Source organism: Podarcis cretensis, assembly GCF_951804945.1.
Source record: "Podarcis cretensis genome assembly, chromosome: 4".
NCBI classification, from domain to species: Eukaryota; Metazoa; Chordata; class Lepidosauria; order Squamata; family Lacertidae; genus Podarcis; species Podarcis cretensis.
In genome coordinates, this window is record NC_137173.1 from 27,936,097 (window position 1) to 27,953,462 (window position 17,366).

The window sequence follows — 17,366 nt, forward strand, 5'->3', positions numbered from 1 at the left end:
AATATACAAAGTGACTCAACGATGCAATATAGAACATAATGGCGATGGAAAATTCAATGTATTTTTAAAAACGCTTTTTAAAAAAAGAATTTTCAGAACGGTTTTTATGTGTGTGTAGATCCCACCGTGGAAATTATCCAAAAACTCCAAAATTCAAAAAGAACAGGAATGCCCATCTACTACAAAATAATAATAATAATAATAATAATAATAATAATAATACGATTATTAAACCATGGACTTGCTGTGGTGGACTTTAAAAGGACCACTTTCTCTGGCCACCCCAGAGGCGACCTCCCTCTCTGCCCTCCTGCCTGCTGTGAAACCTCACCCTGGTGAGGCAGGAAAGGGTGTAAAGTCACCGGCTCCCTCCCTTGGTCACAATAACAAGCCCGGCGCCGGGGCAACCGAGCGGCCAGCAGCGCCCAGGGTGTCCCCCGCCGCCTCCCGACAGCTCCGCCGCCCGTCTCGGCGCGGCATCCTCCCTTCGCCATCTCGCCCCGCGTCTCTTCTGCGCCCCCCTCGCCGGCAGCGGAATACAGCGCTCGGGTGGGTTGGAGCTAACCCGGCCCGCATGGAGCCCCCAGAGCGCGAGGCCGGCCCTCTCCTGCCGCCCATCCATGGCACCGCCATGCCGCCGCCACCGGCCTCCATTCCCTTTGTCCCCCCGTGGAGACCCAGGTCAGCGCGGCCGGCGCCCCCGGGTGAGAAAACTTTCCGCGCTTCGCTCAGAGGGTTAGAACGCGGGCGGGAGCGGGGGGGGGGGGGGAATCCAGAACGGCCAGGACGCGCAAGCGCGAGGAAAGGAGCTTGCGCATTAGCCACCGTGAAGTTCTTTGCCCTTAGCTCCTTGCCAGATACTGTAACTTTGCTATGGGGGCGGGGGTAGGGGGTAGGGGTAGCAGGAATTAGGTTGGATTTGAGTCGGGGCGGGAGCCATATATTGGTTTGATTATGTTATGCATGGTTAGGGTCACAATATTATGCATGCCTGGAAGACTTTAATAAACTATGCAAGCTAGTCATCAAGGCAGGTCCAAGAGATTTTGGCACTTGAGGCGCACCACAAAATGGCGTCCTTCCCCCCGTCTTCCGCCAGGGAAAAAGGGATGAGTGAAGATCTACATCAGGGACAAGACGGGAATAAAGAGCTACATCTGGATCTGCTGCCCCTGTGGATCCTGCCACCTGAGGGGGTTGCCTCACCTTGCCTCATAGGTGGGCCGGCCCTTCATCTTTCTTCGGCACTTCATCTACCTCAAATTATAACTAGTCATTTCATGGTTCGCCTCAGGTGCCAAAATTTCTTGAGCAGGCCCTGCTGGTAACTCTCCTGCTGGTAACCAGCCACATGGTTAGAGTGTTGGTCTTGGACTGGTAAAAATCCAGGTTCAAATCCCCACTCAGCCATGAAGGTCACAGTGTGACTTTGGACCTTTTCTCTCTCAAGCTAATCTACCTCACAGGCTTGTTGTGAAGATATGATAAGGAAAGGCCACCATGAGCTCCTGAGACAAAAGGAAAAATAAATATGAATTATGGAAGTTTTTTTTTTTTTTTAAAAATGCATATTAGTACAGTATATGTAATTAATATAAATGTACAAAGTATCACATGGAAGAATGATTTTCTTTGAGCTGAGGCTAAAGATATATCAACATGAAGTCACAAAGCCCTTTTAGTGGTAGAAATCAGGGGTACCATGAGACTTGGGGGGGGGGGAATAAAACTTATCCACTGGCATTCAAGCCTGGTGCTTTCCAGAAAAAAATGTACCAGTTGAATTCCTGCAAGTCATGTATTCCTGCAAGGCTTAGCAAATTTGGAAATAATATTCAAACAACTGGATGAGTAACCCAGAACTTTTGTTTTACTCATTCACATATCTTTTCTTGCAGGCAACATTGCTCAAAGAAGTAAATTTAGTAAAATAATATTTTTTTAAAAATTTTTTTGAAGTGTATTAACTGTACCTAATTGGCACATAGGCTGTCTAAGGACACCGTCTGGTCAAAATTAAGCTTTTAAAAATCCAATTGATTCTTTTTTTTTTTTTAAATCCAATTGATTCTGAGGATGAGACTAATTTTTATTTTTATTTAGTTTGGAATACACACAAGAAGATTTCTTATTTTTTTATTTTACCATTCTTACAGTTTATGTTCACTGTTACATGGATGGTTGTTGTGAGTATAATTCTACAACTCACATTATGAGAACAGTATATGAGAACACTTTGATAAGTGGCAGAAAGTTCTTAAAAGGGATAGTGTACTGTCTCTTTAAATCAAATCAGAATGGATCCTGAATGTTGCTTTGTAAAAGTTCTTTGCAAAGGTAGAGTGCCAGTTGGCTGGTTCTGAGAGAGAGAAAAGGCAATGCAGAATCGTCAGTTTCGTGAACTGGCTAAAATGTAAGGCTGTTTTCTATATCTGTAGCTTAAGTGATCACCTCAGTGTGACAATAACCATGCAACTAACTGCTGCATGGTTATATTTTTTTAAAGGAAATAATATGCTTTGGGAAGGGGAATCTCAATCAGGTTCACCTCATGGGAAAAGGAGGACCCTGTGGTCCTGATCCAGATTACCCCCTTCCCAAAGGCTGTTATTTGCATTGAGAAACAAGCTTCCATTGGTGCCAAGACACTTCAAATAGTTTTTGGGAAAATAGTTCACCCACTGTTTTTCTCATGACTGATTAGTAAAAAGAAATTACACTAGTAAGTGTTTAGAATTTACAGTTGCTGTTTTTAGTAGGCAGACTAAAGTGGGATCCTTATGAAACGACAATGAGACACGATTTTGTCTTTAATCCTGCAACAGATCCTGGTGCAGATTGGTAAGATGATACCGATTTAACTTATTCAAACCATTCAAGCATTCTTTTCAAAAGCCTTTGCTGTTTGGCTCCTTTTATTAGCATGTATCTTAAAACATTACCTTCCCCATTCTGTATCTGATCAGCACCACTAGAAAAGGAAAGTGAAGATAAAAGATTGTGTAAAGTACCAAGTACCAGTAGTTTGTCCCTATAACTATCATGTAGAAATAATATTTTAAATGCTTCACTTTGGAGACTATATAGAATGCTCTGCCCTGAATACAACTAGAAATTGAGCCCCTGTTACCTTTTGGGCTGGAGTACACATGTTGTTTAAGGCTGTGAAATTCTGGACTGGAGAGGCTCTGTGCACTTTTAATGTCCATATAGAGACATTTGGCAGGTGGGAGCTCCTGCTGTCTTCTAGAGGTTGCCTTGCCACATGCAATATGCCACCAAAAGTAGCACAAGGAGCTGGCAGAGCAGAGTTGGCCCTCCAGATGTGGTTGGACTCCCATTTCCAACAACCCCAGCCAGCATAGCCAATGGTCAGGGATGATGGGACTTGTAGTCAAGCAACATCTGGAAGACCAACTCCCCCACCCATCTTATGAAACCATCACAGCTAGCAAATTTTGCTTTCACTGCTCCCTTTCCTTCACAGTTCCTTCCTTTAGAACACTTCCTCTCTGAAATGTCCAGTTGTCTACTCAGACTGGCAGCAGCTCTCCAGTGTGCAAGTCTTTAACATACTCTGATCCTTAAACTGGAGAGTCCAATAACTGAATCTGGAACCTTCTGCATGCAAAGCATATGTTCTCGATCACTGAGCTATGGTCTCTTTTTTACCTCTCCCTTGTCTCTGGTTCAGTCGCATCTGCTTCCTCCTGTCCTTCCCAATGGAGGCAAGGCCTCAGCACAGTGGCAGAGCATATGTTCTGCATGCAGTCAGTCCCAGGTTCAAGTCAAGTAGGGCTGGAAATGACCCACATCTGAAACCCTGGTGATCTGCTGCCAATTTTGTGTGAAGACCAGTGGCGGAGCAAGCCAATCGGGTGCCTGGGGTGGCACATGTGCCCTGTGTCCAGGGGCCTGATCGGCTTGCTCCATCACTGGTCTTCACACAAAATTGGCAGCAGATCATCAGGGTTTCAGATGTAGGTCATTTCCAGCCCTACCTGGGCGGGATGCTCTGCGGGGCCTCTGAGGAGTCTGCCTGCCTCCTCCTCAGCTGCTCTACAGCTGAGGGGGAGGAGGCGGGCGGACCGTTTGGGGCAGTGCGGAGCCTGCGGGCACCCAAGCCACCGCGTCACTCCTAGGAGAGATGCGTGGCTCAGGCACGCTGCAGGCCTCACGGTGAGTGCCCCCTGCATTTTGTCACCCCCCCCAGTGGTGATACCCGGGGTGACCTGCCCCCACTGCACCCCCTTCCTCCACCCCTGGTGAAGACAATACAGTCATACCTCTTGATATGTTCGGTTCAGGTTACGTTCTTTCAGGATATGTCCTGCGGTGACCCGGAAGTAATGGAATGGGTTACTTCCGGGTTTCGCCACTCACACATGCGCAGACGCTCAAAATGACATCATGCGCATATGCAGAAGCGGCGCATCATGACCCGCGCATGCGCAGACGCGGGTTGCGTTCTGCTCATGTTGGGAATGGGACTCCGGAACGGATCCTGTTCGCAACCAGAGGTACCACTGTACTCAGCTAGATGATCCAACTAGGATAAGACAGTTCTTAAGTACAGTCATACCTTGGGTTACAGATGCTTCAGGTTGCATTTTTTCGGGTTACGGACCACGGGTTTCAGTGGTCGCGCATGTGCAGAAGTGCTAAATTGCGTTTTGTGCATGCACTGAAGCGCCGAATCGCAACCCACGCGTGCACAGACGCACAGATGCATGGATCACGTTCACAACCCGAGCGTCCACTGTACTGTACTTAAAACAGGAGCAGTTGAAAGGTAGCAGCCATGATTGTATTTCATTAACATCTCAATTGTTTCCTGCAGTGCCAGAGCAGGCAAAGGACATGTCATTCCCTTTCAAGTAGATGAGCCTACTGGAAGGAATAACTACAGAGATGAGTTCTGTTGGAAGCCTTATTCCAAGGCTGAACCTATAAGGGCTGGCTCTGCAAGGAGAAACAATCCTCAGCCTGGAGAAGTAAGGAATGCACTTGTTCTACCCAAGGTTTTACATGTGCTTTGCATTTTACTTTTATATGAAATGACCTATTGGAGGATATCTGGTTTTGGAAACACCAAATCGTCAAAGAGGATTGTCAGTTGAAAGGAAAGACTTAGCAACCAGAAGCATGCAGCCCAACTCTATGCGTGTTTACTCAGAAGCAAGTTTCACTTGAGTTGAATGAGACGCCAAGTAAACATGCTAAGAGCCACTTTGCTTCTGGGGCAGGTAGCAGCTGTGGGGAATCCAATCTGGATTTAAAAGACTGTCAAGGCAAAAGGTTAGATCTGTTCTTTCCCCAAGCCGCAACCCCACTCTGGGTTGGGCTGAGGGGGTTGCAGTGCCTGAGATTTAGTAAACAAAAGCCAAGCACACAGGAACCCATTGTATGCTTAATGTCACATCTAGTTTGGCCTCAGCAGAATTTGGGACAGTCATGCACAAAGCATAGGGTTGTAGCTCAATAGCAGAGCATGTGCATTGCATGCAGAAGGTCCTGATTCAACCCCCAAGAACTTGAGGTAGGACTGGGAAAGAATCCTATCTGAAACCTTGAAGAGTTGCTGCCCATCAATGTGATATATCATTGTTGCGGGGGGGGGGGGGGGACATATTTGCCTAGCACTGAAATAATCACATGGTTGGCTCAGGCAGGTTTCCTTGGGGAGAGCATTCCATCATAAATGGGGAGCTACTGCAGAGAAGACTTGTCACTGCTCTCTAGACCTCCATTGAACGTGGTGTTTAAAGAGGACTCAGATGGCAATCTCTGGGTCTGGGTGGGTACCTATCAGGAAAGGTGGTCCTTTAAACCCATCTAAGGCTTTAAAGCTCAAAACCAACACTTTGAATTGGGCCCGGAAACTAATTGGCAACCAGTGTGGTTGTGCCAGGACCAGCATTATATGTTCATAGTTTCTTGTTTCAGTTAACAGTCTAGCTTCTATGTTCTGCACTAAAACTAGATGGACCGATGGTTGCCCAAGGAGGAACTCAGCGAGAACTTCTGAGCATTTTGCTTATTCACTGTGGTTATTAAACCACAGTTTGTTCTTAACTGTGGTTTAATCTGACATGTTTATAGGTATTTTCCTTAGAAATAGGAAAAATGATTATTGAACAACAGAGCATAATAAAGTAGAAGACCGGTTTATATGAAATGCATTTTTAATCAGCATTTTCATATTCAGTCTCTCTCCTCCCCCTCCCCACTTTCTACATTGTTAGCGGTTCCTGATTTGGCAAATGCCTCGAGAGGAAACACCACTATCTATAGAAAGTTATTCACCTTGGACAAAACCTATTAGTAAGCAAGAGATCGAGGATGTATTAAAAAAACAGTATAAAACAGCTTACGCAAGAGATTATTTAGGAATACAACCAGGTGAGGACTTTGGCTTCCCTTCCTTCTTTGACAGTATTATTATTGAGGTCAAGTTGAGGTTTACGGCTGCATCTATAGTTGAAAGCCAAAGAGGCATGTTTCAGTCAGAAACATCTCCAGTCTGTCATGGAAGATAGCATTTAACTTAGATTCTGTATGTCCTAGAATCAAAGAATCATGGAATTGTAGAGTTGGAAGGAACACCCTGCAGTGCTGGAATCTTTTGCCTAATGTGGGGCTTGAACACACGATCCTGAGATTAAGAGTCTCATGTTTGGTAAAGAAATCATATGCATATGTCCAAAATGACTGGAAACCAAGCTTTATGAGGAATGGCTGAAAGAACTGGGTATGTTTAGCCTGGAAAAGAGGAGATTGAGAGGAGATATGATCGCCACCTTCAAATATCTAAAGGGCTGTCACATGGAAAATGGAGCAAGCTTGTCTTATGTCCTGGAGGGTAGGACTTGAATCAATGGCTTCAAGTTAGAAGAAAAGAGATTTTGACTCAACATTAGGAAGAACTTTATGGCTGTTCAACCGTGTAAGAGAATCCCTTGGAAGGTTATGGACTCTCCTTCCTTGGAGGTTTTTAAGCAGAGGTTGGATGGCCATCTGTCATAGATGCTTTAGTCGAGATTCATGCATTGCAGAGGGTTGGACTAGATGAGCCCTTGGGGTCCCTTCCAACTTTTTAAGAAGTAAGTCTCATTAAGTTCCATGGGACTTAATTCCCATGAAAGTGTGTATAGGACTGCAGCTTAACTGGCTTTCTGTCATTTGCTTTTTGTGTGATTTCTCCACGTTTTTTATAAAAAGAAATTTATTTGCTCTTTACATTTGCCGCATCATTACTCTTTCATTTCAGGTGCTCCAAGAGATGGTGCTCCTGCTCCTTCAGACTGGAAAATGTTAGTCCCCAAGCCACCAGATACTGAATTCAGGCATAATTACCAGCCCCAAGCCAATAATCCAGATTTAAGGGACTATACTTGGAAATATGGATGTAATGCGAAGCGCCATATTCCAGTGAAAGGCGCTGGTAAGGATATTTTTGGGTGCAATAAAATAGATGAAACTCTGGGTTTGAAGCCCAGTTTTGGAATTTGGTTCACTGAACCCCATTTTCTTGCAAATGTAGGCAGATAATACATATTTGAGCAGTGATGCTGAGGTTTCCAAAGAAAATGAGAGAAAGAGGATTTCTTCTGCCAAGAGCCACTTAGACCCAGTAGGTTGCATAGGAGAATTGCTCTTACTATGGAATAGGCAATGGTCTTGGCATCCACCACAACAAAACCACGGCACCAAGTATAGGGGGCAGTGGGGGCCAAGGCCTCTCCCAAAATTTCAAATCAGAGGGCCGGGGGCCCCAAACTTTTCCATCGGCATGCATGGCATGCATGGACAAGGTTTGCACACGGCCGGGGGTGCTGACATCATGCAGCCCTGGGCCCCCTCAATCACAGGGGCAAGGCGACACATGTGGTTAGCTTGAAGGAAACTCGCCACTAAATTATTCTGTCATTGCTTTATTTTTAAAGAACTTTTTAATTTTAATTTTATTTTTAAACGATATTTCCAAGAAAAATATCTAAGGTGGCTTACATCAGTATAATTAAGCATTACAGAAACCCAATCCACCATATAACCTAAAATAGGTTCCCTCCCACTCCAGTATTCTCCCTGACTAAAAAGAGGAAAAGAAAATATAGTTTCTTCTTTATATCCCTTAAAGCGGCATTGCAGGCAATATTGAATAGAGAATATGTTGACTACTTTTCACAAAGTGCTAATAATTATTACATGCTATTATAGGGAAGTTGTATTTTCACAGCTATCAATTATGTGCTGTTTGAGTGCCTGAAAAAGGCAAACAAAGTACTATCTCACGGAAATAATTCTAGACTCCATATAACTGAAAAACAAGTGCACATTTGGAAAAGTACTTGTGCTTTGGAAATTGTAGATCATTATTAACTAAGTCCCTGCCTTTGTGAAATGTTAGGTCCTGCATATTGCTTTGTGATTTTATTTACACTTGTGCTTGTTATCAGCAAAGGTGTCATTGGTTACATTAATCTTTGAGTTCCATCAGTAGAAATCACAGCATATGAGTTATTGACCTATAAGGGAAAAGTGTTGAATTTGCAGTGTCCCAAGCACAGCGGAATGATGAGGAGTACGTGCCACATACTCTATATTACTTTATTTACACTTCAAAGCTGGTAGATTACAGAAAAACATCTTGCCTCTGCCGGAGCAGAGAAAGCATCCTCTCTCCTCTAAAGCACGGAGAGAACACAGTGTGAACAGTGAAAAACAGGAAACCAGTGTACGTCACATCCAGTCTCCTTTCCCGTGGGAAAACCCAACAGCAACTCTGACTGGAATGTAAACATTGTCTTGTGACAAGCATTTCGCTGCACAGTGAAGAGAGCAGAAACCAACATTCCATCAGAATCATGCACTGCCATTGTGGGTACTCCTGAACAGCAGATCACCTGAGAGGCATCCTTTGTCATTATTATGGCAAAACTTGGATTTGGAAAGCCAGAGCATTCCAGAGGAAGGGGCGGGGGAACAGTGGTGTAGTTTCTTTATTTCATGGTTTCACTTCTCTCTTTTTGGCTTCTCTTCACAGTTCCTTCAGTATCTTTTGCTCAGATCTGGAATCATGAACATACCAAACATCTTACCACATACCAGAGAGATTTTGGGAAAGATTATAATGAGATCCTGTCTGTTTTGAATTCTTTAGACCCAGAAGAAATTAAAGCATATGTGGACAGAGCTCCTCATCCAGGTAGGTGAGGGTGGAGGATAATAAACTGCAATAGGCGTTGGGGGAGCCAAAAGCAGCGAAGACTTCCTGAATGACAAAATATTCTAAGTGTTCTCATTTTTCCATTTGTAGAGCTGATCTGATTCTGTTTGCTCAGCCAAATGAATTACTTGACAGTTTTGAGACTTAAAATCATGCAGTTTCAACTACTATAGATTCTGTGCCTGTGTTTGTCTGCAGGGAAGATTGCAGGACCAGGATAGTTTGAACAATGTACATGATCAAATTAGTCATAATATTTATCTCCTGCCCTATGTCCCAGAAGATTAAAATGATGCAAGTGGGGCTCTGCAACAAAATGTTGCAGTGTATCTTGGGTGTGTGTAGCCATCCATGGCTGAGCAGGTAGAAAACTCCCCCAAAAGTTAGCATGAAAGACAGGAGTCTCTGCTGTTATTTGGGTCCATGTCCACAATTTTGGTTTTCTAGTATTTCCAAGGGTCACCAGTTTGCATGGCAGTCAGTAGAGCATAAGGCTCCTGCATGCTATTGAGTACTTGAATTGACCTGGGAGGAAGTATGAGAGGGAAATTAAGTAGATTGACCTAAGAGGGGATTTCTCACTGGAGGAAGCCAACTCTACTCTCTCAGCACAGCCCTCCAACTTGTAATAGGAATATATAACATAACACAATACTTCCTCAGCCCAACATGCAATGTGGGGATAAAAACAGTGGATTAACATTGCAGGATTGTTGTATATTACAGACAGCCTCTGCCTAATTCCCAACTGCAGTAGTGGTCTAATACATCTGGACAACACTCCAGTTGTAAACCACTTGCAGTGTTTAGTGTGATCTACACTGCAAAGCTGTCATAAACTGCCTTGTCCCAAGTACAGCCTCTCCAGCTTCCAGTATCGGGACAATTGACATCATTTGCTTTGGAATTTGCATTAGCTGGTTATGTTTTTTAAATGCATGTTTCACCTGAAATATTAACTGAGTTAAAACAGCAGGAGCTTTTCTCTTTGCTGCTACTGCTACCTTTTGTTTTTTGTTTTTTTTTAGGGTGGGTGGGGTACTAGTGCCCAAATCCAACTACATTAAGAATTTAGATTTGTCCATTGATGTCTATGGGCAGTTCTCACTTCTATCCATGAGGTCATGCTCAATGCAAAGCAGGACATGACCTATCCAGATAATGTGATAATTCTCCCCTTTTTAAATCTATGTGTCTCTTCCTCCATCTTCCTTTTACAGGATACTCCATTCTCCCTCCTGTGGTCCCACCCTTAAACTGTCAGTCAGCACTCAAATGCAACTGAACATTGCTCAGTCTTCGTCGGGATGTTTGGTTTTATTTTCTACTTCCCCATGGGGTTTTCCCCTAAAGATCTTTCCTACTTCTGCTGACCTCTAGATTCCTCTGAGTTTGCTGATATATCTTTCTGTTTGTGATATTGTTTTGGCTGTGCGGTTTTTTTGACTGAAGGTGGGAAAGAATGGGGACAAGTTGGGGGTCTTGCAAGAAAATGTTGTGTGTACGTGTATGTTTGGAGAGGGGAGCCTTCAAAGCTCTCCCTACTCCAAGTAAACGAGTGAGCGGCAGCTGCCAAGAGAACAAGTGAACAGGTAGGCAGGTTGCTGGCGAGAGAACAAGTGAATGGCTTGTGAGAGGTGGAACAGCTGAGAGCCTATGGGTGAATGAATACGTGAATGGGTGGCTTGCTGACTAGTGAGTGAGTGAGCAAGTGAACGGGCAGGTGCTGGCTGATGCAAGAGTGAATGAATGAGCAGGAGCCCATAGGGGGGAGCAAGGCTGCATACACACCAGACATTTCAAGTTGCTGGCTGCTGAGAGAGAATGGGCAGTGGCTGGCTACTACCAAGAGAGCAAGTGTGTGTGTCTTTATATCTATGTGTCTCCTCTTCTGCCTTTCCACCATCTCTCTGTTCCATTCCCCTTTCCTCCCATCTTTCAGGGTTTCTTCTTTAACTCATCCGGCAGAAAGCATTCTGTGGGCACTGGGTATGCTCAGCCCTCATTGGGCTGTTTGAAGGTGGGATCTTCTTCTCCTCCATTTCTCTCTCTCTTAAAACCTCAAGGTTACCCCTGGTTTGCTGATACCTCCATCTTGTGCATGACTATTGTCATTTTGGCTACAAAAGTAATGGCACTCAGAGAACTGAATCATATTTGGGATATTGGATGATGCATCACTAGAATGATATCCTAGCTGTTCCCATCCAGGTGGCTGACTAGATCCAGGTCTACTTAGTGACAGAAGCACACCAGGCATCTTTGTTTCCTCCTATTAAGTTTGATGTGATGGCCGAATTATCTGTGCTGTTTTGGTGACTATATACGAAGCCAGTGAGTTATTTTCTCCACCTTCCCTCCCGCTTTGTAGGGTTTTTCTGGGGCTTTTCTCTCTGAAGGGTTACAGGGCAGTGCTCTTTCTCTTTTCCTTTGCTCTGTGATGATTGCCATATACTCTTTTTTCTTGAAAGAGGCTCTGTGCATGGCAGAGATTCAGCAGGCTCCATTTTCCTCCAGATGGAGCCGCAGTAACACAGAGATAAGGGAACCTATGGCACTCCAACTCCCATCAGCTCCAGCCAGCATGGCCAATGTGCTAGGGATTCTGGGAGTTGTAGTCCAGCAACACTGGGAGGGCCACAGGTTCCTCATCCCTGCAGTAAGAGGTGGAAAGCTGCACCTTTTGAATTTCTGTTTCTCATGCAGCCGCCAAAGGCACAGACCCTCTGTCAAGGAAAAACAACAACATATTCCTAGCCTATTTTTTATTTTCCAGGTATTTCCTATAGGAAGCCCAGAAGGATTTCCTCTGAAAAATATAGGTAATGCCCAATGCTGATGCAATGATTTTCACAACTGCTGCCTCCTGCCCTGGTCCTCCTCTGCTCCTGTTACTGACCATCCCCTTCGTTTGTCACATCCTTTGGCCATTTGGAGAAAACCGGATTCTCACATTGCCTCATAGCAGGCTGTGTGTGTGGCAGGACCTGAGAAGTAACAAGGAAGGAGAAACTGTAGAGCGGCTCAGGGTGCATATGCTTGGGCATAATTTTACAAGTGAGCCCGCTAAAGGCTCACTCACCTCATTTATCACAAAAAATATATCTCGCTGCCTAGTCGGAGTCACAGGAAACATATTCTTGTTTTCAGCAGAAACCAGAGGAAGGGTCAGGACAGGAGGCTCTAGGGATTGGTAGTGGGCATGGGCCTAGACCAGGGCTTTTTTTCAGCCGGAACTCAGTTCTGGCACTTCTCAGGTGGGTGCCATTACCAATTCAGAGGTTCGGAGGGTGGCAACACGAGAATGGGCCTTCTCTGCAGTGGCTTCCCGTCTGTGGAATCCTCTCCCCAGGGAAGTTTGCCTGGTGCCCTCATTATACACTTTTAGGTGCCAGGCAAAAACGTTCCTTTTTAACCAGGCCATTGGTTGATCCAATTTACAGCCTATGCCCTTTTAAAATGTGTTCTTTGTGGGGGGCTGTTGGGTTGTTGTTTTTATTTTTATTAGGTATCTTGTGGTTTTATATCTTAGTTTTATTCTGTGAACCACCCTGAGACCCCTGGGTAAAGGGCAGTATATAAATTCAATAAGTAATAATAGTAATAGTAGTAGTAGTAGTAGTAGTAGTAGTAATACTACTACTACTACTACTAATAATAATAATAATAGAAGAACAAGGGAGGCCTTCATAGTAAGTTCCAGCACCCCTTTTTCTAGAAAAATAGCACTGGTCTAGACAGGTGCCTGATTATGCCAATCCCTAACATCAACCCTCCAGTTTATATCAGGGGTGGGGAGATGGTAGGCCAGGATCTATGGGCAATCTCTGCATGATTCCCAGTACATTGGCAAGGATTTCTGACTCCCACTTGTTTAACAGTGACAGCAACAAAATGACTCCCTGTCCGCCCAAATTATGTAGCTGAAATAAAGAAAATAGGTGTGGGGTGGTAACAAAGAGTGGAATTGTGTGTGGAAGCACTATGAGATCAGTTTCAGTTCTGATACTTGGAACAATTTCCTCATCACAACATTATTTAATTCTAAGGGTATGCTTGCAACTGATGAACCTCTGGGTTCCTGTAGGGAGGGAAAAACAAACTTGCATGAGCCTGGTCTGTATGACAAAAGTATTTCTGGTTAGAAGGATTGATTTTGTTACAGGCTAACTAGACAGAGTTTGGGGCAAACTGGACACAGCATTAAGTTTGTCTTTGCATCTAATGTGCACATGACTGGCCTACGGGGTTTTGGTGCCTAAGGTTTATCTCACTGAGTTCAGCTACTACTTGAGCTACTTACTGCTTCCAGGTAGTTGGTGTGTTGCTTTTATGTTCTCCTGGTGTAGCAGGTGACTAGGTGCCCTAGGTAGCTGGTGGGCTGGCACACTGGAAGGCCTAGACAGGTGGACACTTCTGCTGTCACCAATAGCTTAACCACCCAAAAGCCCTAGCTAATCAAAAGCGGGCAAGTGAATGAGTGGGTGGGGGAATGACTGGCTGAGTGAGTGAATTAGTGAATGTGTGTGTTTGTACTATTTACAGGCCACTTTTCTGAGCAAAGCTGCAGAATTACAAAATATAAATACGAAATATTTTTTACAGGTATCCCGGTAAGTAAGTCAGTGAGCAAATGGATGAGCGAGTGAATGGGTGAAGTGTAAATAAAAGTGAGTGACTGTGAATGGGCAAGAGAGCTTAGAAACTCAAAGACTGGAGCAGCTGCGGGAACATTGGGGAAAGTGGGAGGAATATCAGTGCCTTTGCCAAACTATCTCAATTTTTGCCCGCCCCTGCCCCCCAGCTGCTTTTGGCCCATAGCTATGCCCAGCAAAGTAGAGAAAGCAAACAGTTGCAGGCCCAGCAAGTTCCAAGGGAGACCAGTGAGGTGTCACACAAGGGTCCAACCATGGGACTGGGCCACACTGGAAGGAGATTTTCTACCTCTTATACATTAATGGCTTCCTTTGAACTAATTGTAAGGGAGAATTCCTGTTGTTTCCCTCAGTACACTAAAATCCATCCCACACAATCATTGACATACTGTACCAAAAGGCAGTGGAAAAACTGGAGAGTAATTGACCCCTTGTAGTCCAGTCCATTCAGCTCTTTCTGATTCAGCAAGGGAACAAGTTGCTTGAAAAAGAAAAGCCCAATGTAAAACAAACAGAACATATACAAAAAAGCAAAGATACGGTAATGTCATATCGGATTTGACCCTTTGATATCCCACCTATTTCCTGTTCTAATGTGAAATCATTATTGATGTTGCGTAGGTCTGGTTATTCTAGCTTTAGTGATACATTTTCTTTCACTTGTTTGTTCAGAAAAAACCATCCTTCAGAACTTCCTTGAAAGGGTCAGCGGCGACAAGAAATTCCAAAGGCCTTCCTCATCGAAGAAGCCAGAAGAAAACCCAGTCAAATGTGTCTAATAGCTTTTAGGAGAAAATTCAGCAATATTCTAGGAGGCTGAATTACACTTGAATACCCTTGTGGTCTTTCTTTATAGTAAACCATTTGAAGAGCTACATCAAACTTTCTTATACTTTAGGTTCTCTTTTGAAATTGTAAAAGACTGCAGTGCTACCATTGCATTGACCTTGGAAATATAGTATGGATTCAGGAACTTTCATTCCAATCAGAGAAGATCTTACATATTCCATATATTTGCAAATCAAATATTTTTCCCCATCCTATTATCATTTCCTTGTTATAATGCTACTGCAATTTAAATAAAAAATAATTACGATAATCTTCTTTTTAAAAAATAGATTAGAAAAAGAGAACATTTATTCTATCTTTAATTTGTTCTTCTACTAGATTAGATTGGTTTCTGGATCTCAGAAATTTTAATTGGGACTATGACCTTTAAGTTAATTAATAATATGAGTTTTACACTACATGGATTTTTACAGTGCAAGCCTTTATATGTCTACGCAGAAAGAAGTCCCATTGAGTTCAGTGAGATTCACTCCCAGGAAAGGGGTAATGGGTTTGCTGCCTTTAGTCAGTGAACTAAACATTTAAATTTGGAAATGAGTGAAAATAATAGTTTTGAGGGCAAAGTATTCCCTTTGTTTTTAGATTATGTACACATGTGTTATAGAAAAAGAATGATCTTCTAACACAGCGATGTCCAACCGGTCGACCATGATCAACAGGTAGATCCCCGGATGATTGTGGTTGATCGCAGGATCTTTATCGATCGCGGGATTAAAAGCAATGTATAATGAATGTTCCCACCCCTGCCCCCTCTCTCTGTCCCTACGTAGTGTCAAAATGGCGATCTTTTATAGTCTTCTTGTTAGTGTCGTAGTTAATGGTTAGCCTCCCCCCCCCCCGCCCGCAGTAAAAAAAGATCAACAAGCTCAGGAACTCTGTGCAATCCTCCTCTTAAACACATGCACACACCCACGCATGCTCCTCCTCCCTCTAATGGCAATGGGTAAGATCACTGCCAGTTTTATTATACTGGGAGTAGATCTCAGTCTCTTGGGAGTTGGACGTGCCTGTTCTAACAGATTAGCAACTAAATATCGTAGCCCTAGTTTTAATTCCTTGAGTTCCCTTCCTCAGCATAAAGCTGTTTTATTCCTCTGAAGTTGCACCTTCCCATGTTGGTCAGATTAAGAGTCTGTATTTCGTTATGTATAAATTATGTTTGCTGCTTTGTAAACTGATCAATTTAGGAACAGAACCCAAATAAATCTGTTAAGGCTGTGTACACGCAACATTTTATTTTATTCCAGAATCAATGGAGACTGAGTACTCCCCCCCCTCCAATCCACACATGAATTGCATTCACACATCTATTGCATATTTTTTTTTGTCCCTGAAAAGTACTTATTGCCACAGGTAACCTGTATGGCTAGGAGTGCCTTATTGTAGGTCCAGCTGGTTCTGTTAGGATATTTCCGTTCCACCTTAAAAGGGAGCAGGCTTTGTGAGTCACAGAGTCTGTGTATTTCCTGTTCACAGGATGTTTCTGTTGTGTCTATGCTTTCGTTTCTCTCTCTGTGCCTGAACACGCAAGCAGGCAGTCATGTTTTTTCCTTTGTTCTGACCAATGCTGAATAAACTTCTAAATAATGCTCTCCTGCGTGCACCTTTCGCTGTGCGAATTCTGCTGATAGAGCGTGCATCAGCTCTGGAATGTGGCAAGCTATTTTCTGGAGCTCGTGTCGCTAATTGCTGATACTGTATCTACGGGAGATCGATGGATCGTCCGGAGGCGACGTGGGGGCCATGATGGGCTTTATCTCCCTGGCAGTATCCCAACAGGTTCACCATCTGTGGCCCCCTTCAGACTGCCAGATTAGATTATTGCAATGTGCTCTTCAAAATGATTTGAAAGCTACAACTAGTGCCATCTACTCTGAGAACCCATGCAACACTTCTAAAGTAACCACACTGGTTGCCTATTAGCTCTAAACCCACTTCAAAATGCTTACACTGATGTTTAAAGCCCTAAATGACTCCCTCTTGGTGGCTTCTCTACTTTCAGAGTTTCTGTGGGCCATGACTTGTGAGAGGGCCTTCTTGGTGTTGGCCCCAGTAATGTGGAACTCCCTACTCACAGAGATGCATTTGGCATCATCTCTACAGCTTTCGTCAATGGCTGAAGATGCATCTCTTTTACCGTGGCCTTTGAAAGCTGAAGAATTTATTTGTGTCCTCCATGTATTATGGGTGTGTGTGTGTGTTGGGGATTGGTTGTTTGTTACTGTATTAATTGCATCTATATATCCTGTAACCCACGCTAGGACTTTTTGATGAAAATACAATCAAGAACAATAATACATGTATAAAATTATGTCTGATGCAGAGAAAAGGGGCTTGGAGCAATTCATTGATGAAAAGGCTACCAGTCATAGTGGCTGTGCACTACCTCCAGAATCAGGCCCTTGGAATACCAGCTGCTGTGAAACACAAGTAGTAGGTCTCATAGGGCTTCCCACAGACATCTGGCTGGCCACTGTGCTGGACTAGACAGTCCTTTGGTCGGACTGAGCAGGGTTCTTCTTGTGGTCTTAGCTCAGAATTCAGCAACAAGCTAACCAGCAAAGTAATTGACACCATAAAAAGAAGTAACACACTTACTGTTCATATTGAGATGACTGTGCAATTCAAGAAAA

General features: G+C 43.8%; 1 protein-coding gene across 6 annotated transcripts; it reads left to right on the top strand.

Annotated features, from left to right (window-relative positions):
- The first annotated feature begins 231 nt into the window (after positions 1–231).
- On the top strand, positions 232–15,962 carry TEX26 (testis expressed 26). Of its 6 annotated transcripts, none has more exons than XR_013838502.1 (8): positions 232–704; positions 2,757–2,841; positions 4,841–4,994; positions 6,246–6,402; positions 7,271–7,444; positions 9,047–9,208; positions 11,441–11,563; positions 14,557–15,962. XR_013838502.1 is itself a non-coding variant. In XM_079974632.1 (8 exons), exons 1-8 carry the CDS (start codon positions 236–238, stop codon positions 14,582–14,584), a joined length of 1,275 nt encoding a protein of 424 aa, XP_079830758.1. In that variant the 5' UTR covers positions 232–235; the 3' UTR covers positions 14,585–15,962. The 6 variants fall into 6 exon arrangements, 4 of the variants coding, with proteins under 4 accessions (XP_079830758.1, XP_079830756.1, XP_079830757.1 ...); XR_013838503.1 differs by lacking the exon at positions 14,557–15,962 and adding an exon at positions 12,006–12,051; XM_079974632.1 differs by lacking the exon at positions 11,441–11,563 and adding an exon at positions 12,006–12,051.
- The last annotated feature ends 1,404 nt before the right edge of the window (positions 15,963–17,366 follow it).

Coding starts and splice junctions, on each gene's coding strand:
- TEX26 (XM_079974630.1), top strand. CDS start 236: ATGGACTTGCTGTGGTGGACTTTAAAAGGACCACTTTCTCTGGCCACC. Junction 6,403..7,270: donor TTATTTAGGAATACAACCAG/GTGAGGACTTTG, acceptor CTTTCATTTCAG/GTGCTCCAAGAGATGGTGCT. Junction 7,445..9,046: donor TATTCCAGTGAAAGGCGCTG/GTAAGGATATTT, acceptor TTCTCTTCACAG/TTCCTTCAGTATCTTTTGCT.